This window comes from Rhinolophus sinicus, chromosome 5 (assembly GCF_057876585.1).
Source record: "Rhinolophus sinicus isolate RSI-liver-muscle chromosome 5, RSI-T2T, whole genome shotgun sequence".
NCBI classification, from domain to species: domain Eukaryota; kingdom Metazoa; phylum Chordata; class Mammalia; order Chiroptera; family Rhinolophidae; genus Rhinolophus; species Rhinolophus sinicus.
The window spans coordinates 72,833,486-72,854,242 of record NC_142505.1 but is presented as its reverse complement, the minus strand read 5'-3'; the positions used below and the strand labels follow the sequence as shown (position 1 = coordinate 72,854,242).

The window sequence follows — 20,757 nt, the reverse complement described above, 5'->3', positions numbered from 1 at the left end:
GGGCCCTGTACGCAGGACGTACTGCACCTGGGTGAGGAGGCGCCATCCCACCTCTACTACTGCCAGCTGGAGGCCAGCTCCTGCTACGTCTTCACCGAGCAGCTGGGCCGCTTCGCCCTGGTGGGAGAAGCCCTCAGCGTGGCCGCTGCCAAGCGCCTCAAGCTGCTTCTGTTTGCCCCCATGGCCTGCACCTCCCTGGAGTACAACATCCGAGTCTACTGCCTGCACGACACCCGCGATGCACTCAAGGTACTGCCCCTGCCCCTGCCCGCCTGTGGGGAGGCTGTGCCTGGCAGAGAGGGCTGAGGCCTCTGGCCCTGGGGGAGGGCTGGTGGCTGCGGTCCTTCCCCAGGCTCAGCTGACACCTGGGACACTGCTACAGGAAGTGGTGCAGCTGGAGAAGCAGCTGGGAGGACAGCTGATCCAGGAGCCTCGTGTCCTGCATTTGAAAGACAGTTACCACAACCTGCGCCTGTCCATCCATGACGTGCCCAGCTCCCTGTGGAAGAGCAAACTTCTCGTCAGCTACCAGGTGAGGGCACTCAAGGTCCTGGAGTGGGCACACTTGCTGCGGGGCACACCTAATGCCGCACCTCTGTCCCCCCCCACCCCCAGGAGATCCCCTTTTATCACATCTGGAATGGCACGCAGCAGTTCCTGCACTGCACCTTCACCTTGGAGCGTATCAGCCCCAGCACCAGTGACCTGGCCTGCAAGGTGTGGGTGTGGCAGGTGGAGGGTGACGGGCAGAGCTTCAGCATCAATGTCAACATCACCAAGGTGGGCAGGGGGCGTCGGCACCACCGTAACCCAGCCCACCAGCATCACCACCCCGGGCCGCCCCTGCCATCTCCTCCTGGGAACCAGATGCTGCGTGGCCTCCACAGTCTCAGGGGAGAGGCGTGGATGCAAACACAGACAGATGCACACAGACGCCGTGGGGCTTGGGGAGGGTTCAGGAGAGGATGTGGGAGCAGCAAGAGGGAGAGGGGGAGCAGCCGGGGCCCTGGGCCTCCCTGCAGACGGACTTCGTACTGGCCTCGAAGAGTCAGGAAGAGCTAGGCAGCACTGAGGAAGGTGAGAGCAGTACAGTGACTTCTGAGTGGTCAGCAGAGGCTGGCCGGGGGTGACTTGGGGATGGCTGGTGGAAGAGAGGAGGGGATGAAGCCAGACTGCTCTCTGGCCGTGTCATTGCAGCTCTGAGCCCCAATGGGGGGGTGCCCAGGAAGTGCCAGTGTATGTGCCACCATGCTCTGGGGTGGTTTGGATGCTCCCCCCGAGGGAGATGGCAGATGGCCTGGACCAGGGAAAGTTCTAACAGTTATCTCCACTCCTTCATGCCCCAGGACACGAGATTCACCGAGCTGCTGGCTCTGGAGAGTGAAGGGGGGGTTCCAGCCCTAGTGGGCCCCAGTGCCTTCAAGATCCCCTTCCTCATTCGGCAGAAGATCATTACCAGCCTGGACCCCCCCTGTAACCGGGGTGCTGACTGGCGGACTCTGGCCCAGAAACTCCACCTTGACAGGTGGGTGGGAGATGGGCAGGGAGGGGCTGCAAAGGCCACCTGCAGTCCAGCTTGGCTGGGAGGGTGGGTGGGGTGGACAGGATGCTCTGTGGGTGGGGCCTATGCCCCATCCGCCCACAGCCAGGGCATCCAGTATGCTGGGCAGAAGGGAGGCCCTGCCCTCGGGTGGGCTGGGGGATGAGGCAGAAGCCTGGGGTGAGGCCAGGCACTGACGGACCCTTCCCCCCCACCCCTCCGCAGCCATCTCAGCTTCTTTGCCTCCAAGCCCAGCCCCACAGCCATGATCCTCAACCTGTGGGAGGCGAGGCACTTCCCCAACGGCAACCTCAGCCAGCTGGCTGCAGCAGTGGCAGGACTGGGCCAGCCGGATGGTGGCCTCTTCACAGTGTCGGAGGCTGAGTGCTGAGGCCAGCCAGGCCCCCAACGCCTACACTCTCACCAGCTTTGGAACCCACCAGGGACAGGCAGAAGCCAGATGGGGTCCCTCCGCCACACCTGGGGGAGCTGTGTGGACAGGTCCCCTCCTGGCGGACACTGTCTCTTCACACTGGCCCTTCAGACCCTGCCCACACTCCTGCCCTTCCATGGCCTGCCTGGCCAGGCTGGCACTGCCACCTGCCCCCAAGGCCCAGGGTGGACAGTGCCAGGAGCCGGGCGGAGCCCAGCCCATCTGTGTGTGTATATGTGTGTGGTGCTACCTCTCCTTCTGCCCCTGGCTGGGGGCCGCACACACATGGCACACGCGAACACGCTGGGCTTGGGACGTAGCCCCAGAGCTCCTGCCTGAGCTGGACCTTATGCAAACATTTCTGTGCCTGCCGGGTAGGAGCATGTTTGAGGGGCTCGGCTCCAAGCCTGTGGGACTGAGGGCCACAGCCAGACGGGGGGCGGCCCCTGGATTCAGGCACATGAACCCCACATGGGCACGTGCCCACGCATGTCTCGTGCGTCATCTCACACGAATGCCCCCGCACACACATCTCATGCTGTACACCCGGAGGCCACTCACGTCTCTCACACCCGGCGTCAGTCCACATCTGTCTGTCACATGCTGCCCTGCTCCCACCCACCCAGGGACACCCAATGGCTCCTCCCTGATCCTGCCCTGTCCCCAGCTGCGAGGAACCCTGCCCGACGGGGCGTGTGAATATGCAACGGGAGTCCCAGGCTGGACAATGGCGAGTGTGCGTGCCGTGGCGTGCCCGCCCTGGGGCCTGTCGTGTGAAGCTCGTGCCCTGACTCTGTCTTAAGTGCATTCGCGCACTTACACTTGGCCTTATGTACACAGCCTTGCCCGGCCGCCGGGGCGCATAGGGATTTTAGCGGACGTGAATGTAAATAAATTATATATATATATTGCTAACCCGAGTGCGGCTTCTGTCGAGGAAGCCAGAGGTTGAGGCTAGTGGCCACAGAGGGGTCACACAGGGGCAGTTCTGGGAGTCCTGGGTGGCTGGGCCCAGCTGGGGGACAGATGGGTCTGGGCCCTGGGCTTCTTCAGACATGGGCCAGCCGGGCCAGGCGACAGGCTACAGCGGTGACCAGGGCCGCACCTTTGCCCGACCCATCCTCTGACTGCAGGAAGGTGACTGCACAGTGAGGGGCCAGCTTCTGCACAGTGGCTGCCACCAGACTGGAGAAGCTGTGAGGGGAAGGGGCTGAGGTGAGCCAGGCCGTCCAAGCCCTACCTGGCTTTGCCTCCCTGCCCAGCCCAGCACCCAGACTCACTGGGGGTGCATCTTGTAGAGGGTCCCATCTACCCCCACAGACACGGTCAGCTCTTCCAGGCCCCGGTTCTCACGGATCTTCTCCACCACAGCAGCCACACCTGCCCCACAGAGCTGGGCGGCCCGCTGGGACACAGCCTGGCACACCTCCAGGACTATCAGGGCGTCATCTGAGGTCAGGGGCAGCCCCAGATCCTCCAGGATGGCTCGGACCTGCCTCAGGGCCAGGCTGTCACTGGGGACAGGAAGGAATAGAGCACAAAGAGGCAGGGTCCTGCATTAGCTACGCCCTCTCGTGACTTCTCCATCCTCCAGACTGGACCTCCTTCCAACCAGCATTCCACCCAGAGTGGACAGGCAGACCCGTTTGGGCAGTGGGGGGAAGTAATGCAGGTCTCAGAACCTTTCAATCTCAGAGAGAAACTTGGTCTTGAAAATGTCCCTGGTCTGAAGACGCTGGATCTGCTGACCCCGAAAGAGAACTCCAAGGCTGGTCAAATGCAAGAGGATATGGCGGACGATCTCCCCCAGGTACATGCCACTGATCATCTTCTCAAACCTGCATGAAAGCATGTGTGTGCACAGGGCAGGAGACCCCACCCTAGCTACCATCACCAGCGGAGGCCACCAACAGTCACCCCTGCCTAGCCCAGCCCACACCTCTGTTTGCCAGGATTGATGGACGCCTGGTCCACACTTGCATCGAAGCAGGTGCTGAGCATGCCCAGGGAGCCATCGTCCCCAAAGGCGCCCCACTCCATGTTGATGCACATGTGGCCTGAGTCCCCGGCTACACCCGCCACGTTCTGGAGCTCCTCCATGTAGCAGGCGTTGGTGCCAGTTCCTGTGGGAAGCCAGATGAGGTGGGAGCCATTTACTGATGCACACAAGACGCCTCTGAGCCCGTCCCACACTGAGACGGCAAAACTTGGGCTCATCTCCTACCTCTCCATCTCCCATGCTCACACCCTGCCCCGGGTCCTGTCTTCCTTCCTTCCCGACATTCCTTTTGCAGACCCTGCCAGCACCAAGCCCTCAGGGCCTCCACTACTGTCTCTACCAGCACCACCCTCAGTGCATCTCCCATGCTCCCCCAGGGCATGCCTAAAAATGCCATCTGTCATGTCATTTCCCTGGGAAATGTGTGACATCCCCACTGTCTACAGGGGAGAAGCCTAAGCTCCCTGGACTGGCCTTCAGGTCTTTAGTCAAACTAGCAGGCCCTGGGCCAAGAGCCAGGGATGTAGACAAGAGCCAGACACGAGGACACCACAGTGGCCAGAGGCGGGGCAATACGCAGCCGACTTCAATACTGCCTGTATGTGCCCAAATAGAGGTGCAGGGAAGAGCATCATGGGAGCCCTGAGCATGGTGAGTCTTCCTGCCTAAAGGGTCAGAAAAGCTACAGACAGGAAGTGACGTTTGGATTTGGCCTTGAAGCCAAGAAGCAATGAAAGGAAAGGCCTTCCAGGCAGAGGGCATACCCGATGCAAAGGCATCCCCTACCTCTCCCCAACACAGGGTCAGCTCTAGGCAGGTGGTCTTGTCGGCCCCACTTGGAATTCCTCCATCCAGTGGTTTATGCCCACGGCCATCTGGGTATGCCCCTCCCAGTACCTCCCTGTGCCAGGCTCTCTTCAAGTAGCTCTCAGTCCCATGGGAGGCTACCACACACCTCGTGCTCTAAGGACCTGTGAGCCCTCCTCCCCCGCCTAGAACCCTTCTTTCAAGACTTTCACTGCAAGTCCCACTCATGTTGGGACCCCCTCCTTTCCGAGCTCAGCCTTGTTGCCCTGGCGCAGTCAGATTCAGCTCTCTCTGACTGCCATGTGCTGCTCTGGGCTCAACCCCTGCTGAAGCACCAGTTCTGAGAAGGTAGGTGTTCCCCCCTTTTCCATGTGTCTTCCTGTCCCTTCGTCCAGCCCCCCGCTGGCCATAGGATAGCCGTTTAATAAAGACTTAGAGTCGTGGACAATTGGAAGGACACTCACAGCGCATTCTCTGTCAACCCCCGGCCGCCACCCAGCTCCAAGCACTGAGTGTATACCCCACGCCAGGCACTGTGCCATGCTCAGCCCTCCTTTCATCCTCAAGACCCCTCGAGACGGCGTTATCATTATCTCCATCTTAGAGATGAGGAAACTGAGGCTCTGGTGACCTGCCCAAGGCCACACAAGGTGGGAATGTCAGAGCCAGTATTTCCGCCCAAATCTGTATGACATCAAAGCTCAGATTCATTTAACAGAAGGGAAAACTGAGGCTCAGAGAGCTTAAATGACTGTGAGTCAGCAACTGGGCTGAGCTCGACACTTCAACTCCAGACTCCTAGCCCAACAGGTCAAACAGGAATGATCCACATCCCCAAGGCCAGGGGAACATCCAAACTGAGGAGGCAACAGGAGACAGTGAATTAGCATCAGGCAGTAGGGGCACAAAAGTGCAGGGCCCTCTTTACCTACGATGAGGCCGACCTCGCAACGGGGGTCCTCATAGCCACAGGACATCATGGTTCCCACCGTGTCATTGACAATGGCAACCACATTCAGCTCCACTGCCTGCACACAAAAGGATGCTGCTAGTTGCTGGGCAACATGGTCGTCACGGCAACCAGCGCAGGACCCAGAGGTCTCTACTGCAGAGGGCCCCCACCCTGGGAAGCAGGAGACCCTTTGCTCCCCTCAAGGCTTGCCACAGCCTTAAAGCACCCCTGAAGGCAGATCCTTACCTGTCTACGCTGGATGGCTTCTCGCAGCAGACACACGACATCTTGGCCCTCGCAGTCAGATGCATTGAAACCCTTCGTCCAGTTCAGGAGGATGCCCTGGGGTGGGAACAAGGCAGGGCTAGAAGCTGGAGGCCCCTTGGAATCTCGTAAGAAACATACAATGTCCCCCGTCCCCAAGCAGGATTCCAGGCTCACTCTGCCTAACAGTTGAGGGCCTTGCCCTCTGCCCCCTCCCTCCCCAGGAGCCTTCTGGTGTGAAGAAATCTATTAATAACCATCCAACCTATGCCTTCCATTGTTAGTGCCAGAATGCTCAAATGGTCTGAGAGTCTGGCCATTTAAAGACATTTGCTCAGAAGGAATGGCCCTTCATCACTGGGTTAGGAAGGAACAGAGTTGGTAAAATGGGTACGTGTGTGTGTGAAAGGGGAGAACACAGAATGCTCAGAGGGCCACAGGAAAGCAGATTCTGCTTTTCCAGAAAGACTAACAAGAGTCGCTTAAGAGAAGGAATTCTCGGAGTGGGGACAGAGCTGTGTCAATGGGAGACTCAGGCGTGTGTTCCAGGTATTAGTGAAGGACGAATAGAAAAGCCAGAACCCAGACACCTGGGCAGGACGGGAGGGGACAAGACACATACACCTTTATTGTGAGAAAGTGCCCTTAAATGGTGAGCATAGTGACACGGGCTTGACTATACTTTTCTTAGTGTGCTTCCCCTGAGGGAGGGGGCAGGGGGATTATTCCACCACCGTTAGGACCAAACGACTGCTCCGGCAGGTAGGAGCATGGAAAACAGGTCTGCAAATCTTTGGAGCAGGAGATTTTAGAAACACTAACCAACATTTCCCCAGTAATATTTCCTTTTATCCCTTTTCCCATGTAACCACAGTGAGGGTAGTGTGTGCTCATTGTCTCAAACACAGAAACCGGAGAGAGTGAGAGTGAATGAGAGGGAGGGCCGTTTGGGGGAGGCCAGATTGTGAGGAGTAGCAATGGCTTCCCTGCTCCCAGGCAAGATAAACACCCCCTGGGCACACCTCTGGGGGGTGGGGAGTAGACAAGGGATTGGGGTGATCTGAGAGCAGAGGAGGCCTGTTTTCCTTTCCCACCAAAGGAAGTGCCAGAGTGCAGACGGCGGGTGGGGGGGGGCCATCTCCCCTGGTGTATCCCACGTGTCTGCACGTTCTTTACAGTAAAGGGCACTGTGTGGCCGAGAGGGGCCCTAGCCTGGGGAAGGGGGTCCCCGAATTGATCAACATTAAGTTTTCACCCCTCCAAAGAATGTGGGCTCAACACAGAAGTTAAGTTCGGTGATGGAAGATTAATTGGACCGTGTTTCTTGGACTCCTGATTTTGCATCCTGAGTCCCACCTGCTTCTTACACCTCTAAAGGAATAATGAAAAGGTGCCAGGTGCTTCGCCTGAAGCAGACAGGACCAGCAGAGAGACGCTGCTGGTTGACTGACCGGGTCAAGCGCAGGGAGTACAGAAGCACGTGTCTGAGAGGTCAGGGCCACTGCAGATGACAGCCGCAGGCCTGCAGGCTGGTGGGAGGGGAGGCGGCAGAGCTTTTCAGGGACGTGGGTGTGGAAGAATGCGGTGGACGCCTGCAGGGGCCGCAAGCTCCTCAGCACAGAGATTTTTCGGCAGAAGTTGGGGGTGTTGAGGAGGGGATCCCTGGGAGTTTGGACCAGGGTTTCAGGCACAGCTGCCTCCATGACTGGCCTCCGGTGTGTGCATGAAGTCTACTATTCTTGTTGAAGGACTTGCAGAGGTGTGTGCTGAGTGCCTGCTGCTCTGCCACCGCAGTCAGGCACTGAGAGGGACACTGGGGGGGGGGGGGGACGGCACAGAACCCATGCAAGCACAGGCCCCTCTGAGAGGCTGGAGGAAAGGCTGCTCCCCGCAGGTCCCTAGGCTGCAGCGGGTGGCACGGGCCACGTGCCTGTAGTCAGCCCAGATTTGAACCTACATCTCTCCCAGGTGCCCAGGTGCCCAGACTCAACCCTGGCTCCACTCTCCTGTCCACTGGTAGCCCCCAGGGGTACCCGTGTCCTGCTCCACCCTAGGCCTCTTCATGGCCCTGGATTCCAGGCCACTTCACCACACCCATCGACGTCTGGTGAAACTGTGGCTGAGTGTAGACTCAGCCCCTCAGCCCGCCCCTCCTGCTAGTCCAGGGCACCAGAAGCCTGTCCCCGCCTCCTGCCCACTCCATGAAGTATATGTGGGTGGAAAGCCTCTAGGGATGGCTTCTCCCGGCCTTCCCTCCCTCACCTGGTCGAGGCCGAGCTGCCTGCACGGGAAGGAGAAGGTGAAACCCAGGGGCAGGCTCTGCCCGCCCAGGCCCTGCTTCTGCTGGAAGTCCACGATGCAATCCACAATGTGGTCGAAGAGCTGAGGGGCAACACAGGTCAGCGGGGTTCACCCCAGCCCTCCCCCACCCTGATTCAGCCCCAGGCTGTGGGTACCTGCTGTCCAGAGCCCTGGGCCACACACTCAGGGATGGAGTAGACCTGGCTGGTGATCTGCACGCCTCCTGTGGCCACATGTACCAGGAGGACCCGGAAGTTGGTGCCCCCGAGGTCCAGTGCCAGGAAATCCCCACGCTCTGTGGGGCAGAGACTGTCAATGCTAGGCCAGAGCAGGTGGATACCCCCAGCACACACTGACTTGCACGGACCCGTGTCCCAGCCCCACACTCAGTCCAGGCCCTCACCACTGCCATCAGGTGTGGCCCGGACATAAGTGGGCAGCATGAGGAGGGAGGAGGCCTCCCCTCGGAGCCCCTTGACCATGGCCTCCCGCATCTGTGCCTGCACCACTGCCAGCTGCTTGAGGGTCAACCGGAACGGCGCCAGGGTCTTCTCCAGCAGGCACCGGTGGGCGGCCATGCGGGCAGCCACAGCGGTCACCATTGCCACACCTTGGCCGCCCCCGTCCACAGAGGGGGTGAAGGAGACATCACATTCGGGGGCCAGGAGCTTCACCGTCTCCTGCAGGACACTGAGGAACCTACACAGACACATGCCAGGCGCACCCTGGCTTGGCACCTGGCCCTGATCACTTCAGTTCTAAATCTGTCTGTACACCAGTCACACGCCCAGTGCCCCAGGGATCCCTCCCTTGCACACCCAAGGAAAGCATCTTTTCTCTCTGACTTCTTCTGGTCCCAGACCCCGTCTAGCCTCGCTCTGCTTGGGTGCCATTCATACTCGGTGCCCTGCACCTGGGTACCAGCGTGCCCTCTGGGTGTCTGGCACAAACGCACGTGTTCCCTGCTCAAACAGGATCTTGTGCTTTGCCAATACCTGGGATGTCGCTCAAACACTCGGCCTCCGGTGGCCACAGCGATCTGAAGCGTCTGCTGCTCCCGGCTGTGCTGGAGGCGGGTGAGGACAGCGGCAAGGGCAGCAGCGCAGAGCTGGGCAGCGCGCGTGCACACAGCCACACACACGCTCTGCACGCGCTCAGCGTCTGAGGCCCCCAGGCTCAGGCCCAAGTCCTGCAGGAGGGTGTGCAGACGGGCTGCCCCGGCAGAGGGGCTGAGGGGACAGGGTGCTACCCTGAGGCTCGAGCAGCCCAGATGCTCCCTGCCCCCTTCCCCCGAAGCCCCATGGCTACCTGGGGGACAGAGCCACCTTCCCTCTCCCCAGCGGAGAATCCCCTTGTCTAATCCCATTTGCCTCTGCACTCACTGCTCCATTTCAGCCACGTGCTCCAGAAGAAAGGCCCCTGGGCTCAGCAGGGCGGGGGACGTGCAGCCACCAAAGAGGACCCCGAGCTGGGCCAGGTGAACCAGCACCAGCCGTACCAGCTCACCCAGGTACAGGCCCCCAATCATCTTCTCAAACCTGCAGGCACGAAGGGTGGCTAGACAGAGCCTTTCCTAAGCCCTTGGCCCACCTGGCCCCACCTGAGAGAGGCCCCTAGGAGGGGTCATTTTCTTTGGGGTCCCCAGACTGGAGGTTCCAGAAGAAAATGGCCTCCCAGGAGTCAGGTGACCCCACTGCCCTCTCTGGCTTAGTTTAGGTGTAGGGGCCTTCTGGAGTGTGGCAGGACCCAGAGGAGGGCAGGGGACACTTTGATCGGCTACCCCCAAGCTCTAGCTCTTGTCAGGGCTAGTCAGAGACAGGAATAAAAGAGGGCCAGGAGGTGAAAACTCTGAATTCTAGAACCTTGAACCCTTCCTTCTTTGAGCCTGGCCAGGGCCACCCAGGGAGCCACCTGGAGACACTCAGAGGGAGAGGGTAGGCTCTAAGAGCTAGACTGTGGGGACAGTGGGGGAGGGGGAGCTGCAGAGCTGGGATAAGGCCTAGAGCAGGTCAGTCCACCTCTGGGCGCCGGGATTCAGGGACTCCTGGTCCAGGGTGTGGTCGAAGGTGGTCAGCACTGGCCCGAGGGCCCCATCATCGCCGAAGGAGCCCCACTCAATGCTGACGCAGACTCGGCCCCGATCCTCATCCAGCGCTGCCACGTGCCGTGCCTCCTCCATGTAACACGCATTGGTACCAGTGTCTGGCAGGGACGACCCATCAGGGCCTGCCCAGTGGGCAGTGTGCCTCCCGCCTACCACCACAAGGGGCCCCCAGCTCACCTACTACGAGCCCGACCTCACACGACCTGGCCCCCTGCTCGCAGCCCATCATGGTGCCCACCGTGTCGTTCACCACGGCAACCACATCGAGGCTGTAGGCCTGGGCAATGAGAGGGCAGAGCGGGGATCCTGGGGGAGGGCAGGGCTGGGGCTCCGTCTTTGATGGAGATGCCGACATGAACACGCGTGTCCGCATGCCCCTCACGTCTGGGCCACAGGCGCTCTTGGCCCATAGAGGAAGCTCCATAGAAGAAGCTTTCCCTCCCACCCCTTTCGCCACCCCTTTGGCTCCTCCACCCCCAGCTCAGGTCCTGAAGCTCTCAGTAGCTCCCAACCTCAACCATCCCTCCAGCGCACCCATGCCCCCGACAGGACCAGGATAGGAAGGAGCCAACGTGGCCCCTTGAAGACTGCACTGCAGATACCTCGCTGTCTCCCCCTCATCCTGGCCTGGCTCCCCAAGCCCATGCACCGTGGCGGTTAGCCCAGATGGACCTGCCTTTTCAGGAATATGCCCTTCTATGAAACAAAGTCTTCCTCCCCAGCCCCAGCTTATGTGCCTGACAAACCCCTCCAGGCCCCTACCCAGTGCTCCCACAGTCATAGCAACCACCTCCTTGACAGAGACAATCTTTTACTGCAGTGCGTTCCCGGCTAGACTGTGAGGCTGTTGAAGACAGAGTCAAGCCTTCTCATCTGTGTTCCCCCCAACACCCCATGGTCCTGAGCATTGATTTGACCTTTCTTGCTCTCAGTCTCCCTACCTAGAAAATGGGAATGGTAGCTACATTTACCCCAGGGTTAAACTGGAGAAAGGATACAAGCAGGAGAGGAAAGCAGGCCCTTACACAAGCACAGGCACAGCCTCCGTGTGCCAGGCCGAGGCCCAGGCCACATGGGCAGCCCTCCCATCGCCCTGTCCCCACTCACCCCCTGCCTCGCAATAGCCTCTCGAAGCAACTGGACCACATCCCGGCCTTCCACACCACTGCACCGAAAACCTTTGGTCCAGGAAATGAGGGTGCTCTGGGGGCAAAAAAAGCCAGGTCGCTTCTCCAATGGCTTTCACGAGGCTGCAGCCCCTTCCCCCATGTCCCTGTGCCCACTCTGCCTCACCTTGTCCAGGCCAGTCTGGTGACAAGGGAAGGAGAAGTTGAACCCAAGCTGCAGGCCCCGACTGCCCACAGGAAGCGCATCCAGGAACTCAGCCAGGCAGCGAGCAGCAAAGTCAAAGAGCTGTGGGACACGTGGGGGCTCAGCTCTGCCCACTGGAGCCCCCGCTGCCCTCCGGGATCCCAGAGCCTTGGCAGTGAGCCCTCACCTGCTGGCCAGGACCTAGCAACACCTCTTGGGGGATCACAAACTCCTTGCTCCGGGGCTCTATCCAGTGCCCTTCAATGCCCGTCAGAGTCACCCATAGAACACGCAGTGAGGCCCCTGTGGCTCCCAACTCCAGCACCACGAAGTCTCCTTGCTCTGGGGACAAGCAGGTCACAGAGACAATGCAACTGTTGAGACCAAGTTCACTGCCTCCCAGAAACATTCCCAAGGCTTGCAAAGCCTTGTAAGGGAACTTAGGAATAGAGACGGGGACAGAGATAAGGAGCTTCCCCCTCTCCCAGAGAACTTCTCCCCAGGCCTGGCCACCACTCTTAGGCTATGCCACGCACCAGTGCCATGTGGGATGGACCCCACGTATGCAGGCAGCATCCGGACAGCAGGGACAGGGCTGGCCTGCCCCCTCAGTGCCTGCTCCATGGAGTCCAGGAGGCTGGCTTGGATCTGCCTCAGCTGTGCCTCTGTCACCTTGAACTGCTGCAAGCACTGCTGCACCTGGGGAGAAACAGGCTGACATCTGGGCAGGAGCCCTGTCGGCCCAGCCCAGTTCCCCGACTTCAAGCAGGACAGGCCAGCCCTGCCCAGGTCCCCTCCCTCGGCTTCTCCAGGGCTGCTCTGAGCCCTCTCTGAGCCTTGCTGGTTTCCCCTGAGCCTGCCCAGCCCCTCATCACACACGCTGGCTCTCTTACAGCTCACAGCCTGCACCCAGCTCCCATATCCTCAGAAGGCTCCTTTCTGGAGGAAAGACCCACCCACCCCCTCCTGCTCCATTCCCTCCTGGCTCCTTCTCAGCTCCCTATACTCTTCTCTCTTCTACTTCACTGAAATCAGGATTAGGCGAGGCCTTTCTCCTGTCACACCACGAAGGATTCGCTTTGGCTCCCCAGCACCCAGAGCCAAGCTACTCAGTGAGTTGTCACTTAAAGAGCAAATGAATGAACACAGGTGTAAACAAACTTCAAGTTCAGAAGTGCCCCTCTCCAGATCCTCTCCACTCTGGAGCCTGAGCAAGCCCAGCCCTCATTTTTTTTTTTTTTTTTTTAAATACACCATCAACATTTATTGCTCAGCTCTCCCCAAAAGGCCAGTACTGGAGCTGGGGGGCTGGGCCTGCATGAGGAGCGGTTGGCCTGGGGGCCCAGTGTGACCACCCTAATGTGCTTTGGGGACTGTCAGTCCTCCCTCTACGCTTTCCCAGCCCGAATCCTTGTGGGGCCTGCGCCTGTGGCAGACCTAGGAAAGCTGCTTTCTGGAGGAGCAGGACATATAGGAAGAGGTCACGTGATGCCTCAGAACCTTCCAAGTCCAGGAGAGAAACTGAGGCGAGAAGGTAGAACCTTGGAAAAAGTGACGGTCTGATGGTGAGGTGGTGAGGAGAGTTTGGAGGCCACACCAAAGTGACAGTCCAGCAACCTTAGTCAGTGGTTTTTCCCACGGATACTGGCCAAGGCCCACCTACGCGCCCAGCTCTATTCTGAGCGCCGAACGCTGCACGGCCAGCTGAGGCCTGCCTTACGGAGTTCAACTCGTGTCAGGGCAGAAAATGAGCAAATAAACAGATAACATGTTCTGGTAGTAATGGTAGCTATTAAAAAATAAATAAATAAAGCAGGAATAGAAGTCCGAGAGTGACCAGAGAGGAAGAGATATTTTTGGACATTAGTCAGGGAAGGTCTCCCTGTGGAGGTGACCTAAATGAAGGGAAGGAACGAGCCATATGAAAATCTGGGGGAAGAACTAAAGGGATTTTCTTCAGTGTAAGGGGATGAATTGGGGGAAAGGCTGGACCAGGAGAGGATCAGAACAAAGGGAGGGGTGAGCCAGGGAGAGCAGAGAACAGGACACCCCAGCTTCTTCCACCAGAAGCCCACTGTGGGGAGCTTAAAAGCACCCCCACACACACCTTCCCCTTGTGTGGAAACCTCCCCTGGACGACCTTCTGGCTCATCCTTCAGAAGCCCCAGCAGCCTCCCGAGGTCCTTTGGAGAGTCCCAACCCATGACTCCATTCTCTTAGGCTTCCCCTTTCCCAGGCCCCCACCTCCTGCTGCCCTAGCCTGACCTGTGTCTGCAAAGTAACCACTCGGGCACCTGGATAAGGAGGCGGGAGAGCCTGGGGAGAGAGGCTGCCCACTGAGGGAGAGGGGATGACTCCGTCCCACCTCTGCTTTGGAAGAGAATGGGAAACAGATCCCTACAGCTGCAAATGACTCTAACAGGAGTGCCAGATGTTCCATGCTTACGCTACAGCAGATGCTTCCAGCAGCATGTACGCTCACAGGGGTTAGTTCTGTGTTATACATGAGGAAACTGAGGCTCAGAGATGGACAGTCATCTGCCCAGCCCAAGAAGCTATGAAGGAACACAACGGGATTTGAACCCACTGTCTGACTGCAGAGATGTTTCTACATAAATGTGAAGCCGCATAAAAACTAGCAATTTCACCTGAAAAGAACCCGAAGCTGATGACGTTCACAGCAAAGAAACCCCATAGAACCTGGGATGAAGAAACTTACATCTGAGTCCTCGTCCTGCCACTTCCTGGCTGTGTGGTTCTGGGCAAGTCACACATCTCTCTTGTGCAAAACTGAGATAACAATAATCAAGCTCAGAAAGCCCCCCGGCCCCGAATGCCGGAGGCCATGTCTTCCTCACGGCTGCATCTCAGCGCCGCATGGAGTGGCTGGCTCAAGGCTGGCACTAAGAAAGGATGTGTTGATTGAGTGGTTGTGAGGGCATAAGAATTAAAGGGGGTCATGTATGTGAAAGTGTAAAGTGCTGTAGGTGGGAGGGGTGTGTTATTATTGCTTAATGACAACAGAATTATGGAGTAGTCAGTGGCTTGGACAGCTGCATGTTTCTCTTCATTTTCCTCCTGGGTGCAGTGAGAGGTACAAAAGGAGTGACTCGGAGACGCAGAAGCCACAAGAAAGACGAAAGGACTTCCCCGGCCGACTCTAGTGGGCTCACAGAAGCCGGAAGGAGCTACTGGAGTTCCCCCACCAGAACGTCCCCCAAGAAGAGTGGGGAGAGACCTCAGGCAGGAGAGCAAGAAGCAAAGCATCATAGAGGTGGATCCAATATGGCTTCAGTGCTGGCTCCTTCAAACACCTTGCGTGGCAGTTGGTCTGGGCCCATCGCCTCACCTCTCTGAGCAGGTTTCCCACTCGACAGAGCAGGAACAAAAATAGTGCCCACTTCCTAGAGATGCTGTGAGGACTGAGAAGGAAGGGGTGGAACAGTGGCTGGCCTATAGGACATGCTCACTGAAACGTGAGTTCCCTTTCCCCAGGACTCGAGGTAAAAGCTGCCTGGAGAGCCTGACTGCATACTCTGTGGTGATAAAAGGAGCCCTGGGGGAAAGGGCGGGGCTCCAGACAGGCTGCGCTCTGACCACACATGGCCAACAAACTTCCTTGGATGACCAGATGACCATGGGAAGGGGTGCCGAGGGTGAGCTTGTGGTGTCGAGGGGGGCCAAGGCCACGGGAAATGTGGCATCCCTGTGAAGTCCCCCGAAACCAAAGGGAATCGTCCTTAAAATGCAGGTGCAATGAAGCCAGCAAGGCAGGTGTGGGGTCAGGCACGGGAGCCTCAGGAGGCAGGGGCAGGGGCAGGAAGTGAGCCAGGAGGTGGTGGCAGGCCAGGCACCACCTGTGGCCCAGCTGTGAGTTGCACACGGAGGAAATGCTTACAGCAGGGTCTGGGGCAGAGGTTGAATAAGGGTGAAGTGAGAACATGAAATGTAGTGAGTCACGACATGCCCACAGTTTGCGCAACAAGCTAAGTCCAGCAGATGTCTGAACAAGACGGAAAACTAAAGAAGCTGCAGGGGACGACTGGAGAGCCCTTTGCAGGCCCTCCTCTGTGCAGGTCCTTTATTATCCATCCAGCATCTCACTTAATCCTCCAAGGGGTAGGAGCACTCGACTTCCTTTTCCTCCATTTTACTGATGAAGAAACAGAGACTAAGGGATATGAAATGACTTACACAAGTGTTTCCCGCTCGAGAATGTGGTATGCAAGGGTTCTAAACCTTGGTCAAGACGACAGAAAAAAGGAAGACTCACTTCTGAGCTAACCTGAGGCATGCAGAGTAAGCTGCTCTCTAACCTTCAATTGGGTTCGGCACTGAAATCGCCTGTCTGACTGCATGGCCATGTGGAGGGGAGGGAGATCTGCAGGAGTGACTAGTGAAGCGGGGAAAGGGCTTTAAGAACACAGTCTTCCACAAGAGAACCCCAGGAGGGTCCTTTCTAGGACCCAACCCATTCGGGGCAGGGCGACACCTGTGTGGCAAGGTGGCCAAAGCAATCCATTTGGGGCGGAATCACCTCAGCTCGGCTCAGGCTCCTGCCATGCCTTAACCAAGGCACGTCACCTCTCTGAGCCCCCTCCTCCTGAGCTGGAAAATGAGGAGATAATCCCACCTGTAGTACTATATGGAGCCTCATAGGAAGGAGAGAGTTACCACATCAGATATGAAAGTCTTGGCAAACTAGGAGGGGCTGCGTGGGTGTGAGCCAATCCTGCTCTGATGGCCTTGAATGGACATGAGACAGGAAGCCAGTGCAAAACTTACCAGCTCAGAGCTGCCTGGCGGGCAGGGCAAGCCCTCCTGGGCAGCTCCGTCCCCTTGCCACAACCCTACAGGCCCAACGGAATCCATGTGGCTCCACAATGGGGGGGGGGGGGGTGGCCACCTAAGAGAGGAAAGAGAGAGCCCATGTGAACCACTTACTCTACAGGCCCTGGGAGGCCATGACCCAGACCCGTAACTTTCTTCCTTCTGAAGGGGACCAGGAAGGAAGCTATGGACAGAGCTCAGAACCTCTGACCAGCAAAGATCCTTAGTCACCAACCAGAAGGCCCTCATTTTCCAGGAGGATCCATAATGAGAGAGCACCGGGAAGGCTGACTTCTATCCCTAATGCTGTTCACTCCTGTCCTTCATTCACATTTACCAGTCCTGATGCCTACTTGCTGGGAGCTGGAGTACAGAGGAAGGTGACATAGGCCCCACCCTCAGGGACCTCACAGCCAGACCAGCAGTCACAGTAGGGCTGACATAGGCAGTTGGCGAGATGGGCACGCTGCAGTGCTTGGGAGTTCAGGGATGTGCTAGAGCCCTCGGCACAAAGGGTGTGAGATAAGAAGGGGCCAAAGATGCGGACGGCCTTTATGCCAAGCCGAGGTGCATGGATTTCTCTCTGACGGGCGATGGGGACAGGGGTGGGTCTGTGCTTCAGAAAGGGCTCCCACTAGCGGCACAAACTTCGGGCAAGTCATTGATGACTTCTTTGAATTTCAGTTCTCCATCTGTAACACAGGAGGAAATAATGTCTGCCTCTACAGGTTGTTGTGAGAATTAAGTGGAACCACACCTGGCTACATGCTTTGGGAAATGTAAGGTGCAAGAACGTTGGCTCCTGGCTGGGACTGGAAGGGGCAGTGATGCAGAGCTGAAAGGACCCTGTGCCCAGAGCCACTGCCCCGGGTCCGACTCGGGGCCTGATTTCCTTCTTCTGCCAAATGCGGACCAACATAGGTCAAAGGGCAGAAATGAGAAGACGAGAGCAACAAAAGCTTGTTCAGTGTCTTCAGATGTATTTATCTGAATCTGAGTGGAAACTGTTTGACCCTCAATTTCCTCTTCTAGAACAGGACAAAAATTCAGTTCTTGTGAGGATTAAAGGAGTTAATGATTCTGAAAGTCCTTGCACCCTGGAAAGGACTGTAGAAACGTCAGGTGTTGTGCTCACTCAAGCCAGAGGTGGTATTGCTGTTCCAGGAGGTTCCTGAGGGAGCCTTCAGTGATCCAGGTGCCCTTCAGGGGTGAAGGAAAAGGGAAATGCAGTGGAGGACCCAAGATTGGCAGGAGGCATCTGTCCACCGAATCACTCTACCTCCCCTCCTGGAACAGCAAATGCAGGAAAGGTACCTTCCTGCCCTGCAGCCCCTCCCCACCTTCTACCCCAACACTCCCATGAACTTGGCCTCCTCTAGTCACCTATGATCTCCTGACCTCCCAATCCCAGCCTTTTCCACCTGCACTGACCTCTCTTAGGCATGCAAAGCCACCAGCATTCTCTTCTCTTGTCCCTTCAACAGCCAGTCTCTCCTGGGCCTCCTTGCTGAGTCTCTTGTAGTTTCCGTAACTTCTTCTCCCCTCTTGCCCTAAACATTGGGCTCCCGGGTTTCTGACACCTCTCCCTTCCACGTTCTCTTTATCTCCTAGTCCCCAAGATTTGATTAAAACCTCCGCGTGAGGACTTCCAAAATACCCCTGTCCTGAGCCAAATCCCAAATTCCAGTGGTCTGTTAGACTTCACGACACGGATGCTGGAGAGTCTCCTCACACTCAACAGTCAAAGCCACATTCATTTTCTCCTTCACTTTTGCCCACGACTCCTCCTGTGCCCCAGCTTGGCTGGAGGCCTCAGGGCTGCTCCCTCACACACTCTCCAGGTCGCCTGACCCTCGCCTCCTCTGTGCAGCGTTCTCAGGCAGACAGAACTGAGAGCAGAAAGAGCTCTCCCGTGTGTCTCCTCCTCTGGTTCCCACTGCCACTGCCCTAGACCTTCCTCCCATCTGATTATTCCAACAGCCTCCTGACTGATACTTCTCCAGTGGGTCCACTTCCCACCCGCCCCTACACACGCTCAACACGTCAGCAGAATGTGCTAAAACAGATCTCATCATGTCATTCCCCAGCTCTAGCTCCCCTAAGAAAGTAAACCATCACATTGTGATGGCTCCCACTGTAGGAAAAAAAAAAAAAACACAGTCCAAAATTCCTTATTGTGGCGTTGCAGGCCCCTCACGCAGTCCTCAATCCAAGCTTCCTCTTGCTACTTCTCTTCATGCTCCAGCCACACTGACTACAAGCTTCGCCCTATCTCCTGCTGTCCCCGAGTTGGAACCGCCGTTGTCTGGGTCATCTTTGCATCTTCAATGCCCAGCACAGGGGTTCAGCATAGGTAGGTGTTAATATAGCTTTGTAAAATTGAGGGGAGGACTCTTATTCAGAGAACAAAGAAATCAGTTTCTAATCAATCTCCCCGGAGTCACATATATCTATACTCGGTTTCTAAATCTGTCAAATGGGAATGTTAGTTCCACATATATTGCAGGTCTATTTCAAAGATAAGATGGGGCAACTGAGGCAATTACCTTTGGAAAGGGCCAAGGGGTACATATGTGGTGAGATTACACTCTCTTTTCAAACACCGGCTAGCCCATTCATTCATTCATTCATTCACTCACTCACTCACTCTCTTCTCCTTCCTCTCTTATATTTGACATTTATTCAGCATTTCTACATGCCAGGGACCGTGAAACTTCCCCCAAGAAACCCCAGTATTTATACTCTCGGTAAATGTAATCACGTCCGTCTTCTCCAGCTGAAAGTCCTTGTGGGGAGGCATGTGACTCCCATATCACTAGCTCTGCAGAGCCCAGCCCGGGGTCTGCACACATTTGAAGAACTTTGGGCCTCTTGGCTTCCCTCAGCTGAGTCAGCTATACGGAGTGAGCCTTCCTTCGGGAAGGCATGCCAGGGATGCTTGCTAGGGAGGGAGTCACCACCGAGGACCAGCAGCTCTCTCCAGCTTCCGTTCCTCCAGCATGGGCCAAGCAGGAGAGGTGAGAGGAGGGCTGGGCTGTGGCAAGCAGGAACTAGACAGAGGAGGAGGCTCTTACCCGGGTGAAGCAGCAGTTGGTCACTCTCCTCAGGCCTGAGCTCTTTTCTCTCAGTATGAGGTATCCCACTGACCTGGTTTGCACGCAAAAGGGAAACTCACAAGTGACCTGAGTTATACTGCCCCCAAGCTCCACCCTCTTACTAGACACCAGCTAATTCAGGAAGATGCACTTCCTTCTGAGTCTGGCCTAAGAGGAACCCGGGGTAGGCAGGGCCATGGTGCAAACTTAAGCAAGATGACCACAGGAAGGTGGACACCCAGGGATACCCCCTCCGCAATGCTGGGAGCTCCATCCCTTTTACAAACACTCAGAGTCTGAATTTTGAGGTGGTGTTTCACCCCTGGAAAGGAGATGGGAGAGGGAGGGCTAGCCTGGGAAAGAAGCAGTCCAGTGGACAATGTTGCAAAAGTGGAAACACTGATGAGTAATAGACAATGGGGGCACACCAGAGGAAGAGATTAACTGTGCCCTTGTGAGCTGAGGAAGCTGAGCCTTGAAGAACGAACGGCAGTGTGCTGGCAGAGGTGGTGCTTGGCAGAGAGGGGCACGTCCAACATCATGCAGCATAAGGCACCTTCATGGAACGGGGTGCAGCTCCAAAGGCCTAAAGAGGAAACACGTAGGTGGGGTACATGGTGGGAGAGGCAGCAGCCAGACTGGAGTCTGTCGGCCAAGGGGGGAGAGCAGGTTCACAACGTGGGCCTTCTCTCCTGGAAGGGGAGGGTCTCAGGCTGCAGTGCAGCTGCTGGCCGCCAGGCTGGCGTTCCCCAGAACTAGTCTTCTTGCACGCACAGAACTGCGGCTCATCACCGTGCGCACTGCTATGGTCTGAATGTTTGCGTCCCCCCCAAAAGTCATGTTGACAACCTAATGCCCAAGGTGATGGTATTAGGAGGTGGGGCCTTTGGGAGGGGATTAGGTCATGAGGTCAGAGCCCTCATGAACGAGTTAGTCTCCTCATAAAAGAGGCTCCAAAAGACCCTTCCCCCCTTTCTGCCACACGAAGACACAATCAGAAGTCGCAACCAGAAAACAGCCCTCAGCCGACTGATCTGCCTTCCAGGATCCAGGACTGGGAGGAATACATTTCTGCTGTTTGTAAGCCGCCCAGGCTGTGGTACCTCGTTACAGCAGCCTGA

The 20,757-nt window shown here is 57.2% G+C and overlaps 2 protein-coding genes across 3 annotated transcripts in view; one reads left to right on the top strand and one right to left on the bottom strand.

Moving 5' to 3' along the window:
• Positions 1-2,888, top strand: part of UNC5A (unc-5 netrin receptor A) — a 58,636-nt gene extending 55,748 nt beyond the window's left edge. For both annotated transcript variants that reach the window (XM_019756090.3, XM_019756091.3), the window contains 5 exons: positions 16-249; positions 383-532; positions 616-780; positions 1,347-1,525; positions 1,766-2,888. In XM_019756090.3, the coding sequence (XP_019611649.3) occupies positions 16-249; positions 383-532; positions 616-780; positions 1,347-1,525; positions 1,766-1,931 (894 nt within the window). In that variant the 3' untranslated portion in view covers positions 1,932-2,888. The remainder of the gene's footprint in view (positions 1-15; positions 250-382; positions 533-615; positions 781-1,346; positions 1,526-1,765) is intronic.
• On the bottom strand, positions 2,859-19,976 carry HK3 (hexokinase 3). Its single transcript, XM_019756088.3, has 19 exons — positions 19,616-19,976; positions 16,497-16,617; positions 12,248-12,410; positions 11,899-12,053; positions 11,694-11,813; positions 11,508-11,603; positions 10,578-10,677; positions 10,315-10,498; positions 9,679-9,834; positions 9,292-9,525; positions 8,700-8,995; positions 8,452-8,591; positions 8,258-8,377; positions 5,978-6,073; positions 5,708-5,807; positions 3,913-4,096; positions 3,656-3,811; positions 3,254-3,487; positions 2,859-3,167 (listed from the first exon to the last, which is right to left on the bottom strand). The coding sequence occupies exons 2-19, from the start codon at positions 16,581-16,583 to the stop codon at positions 3,023-3,025; spliced, it is 2,766 nt and encodes a 921-aa protein (XP_019611647.2). The 5' UTR covers positions 16,584-16,617; positions 19,616-19,976; the 3' UTR covers positions 2,859-3,022.
• Positions 19,977-20,757: the final 781 nt, after the last annotated feature.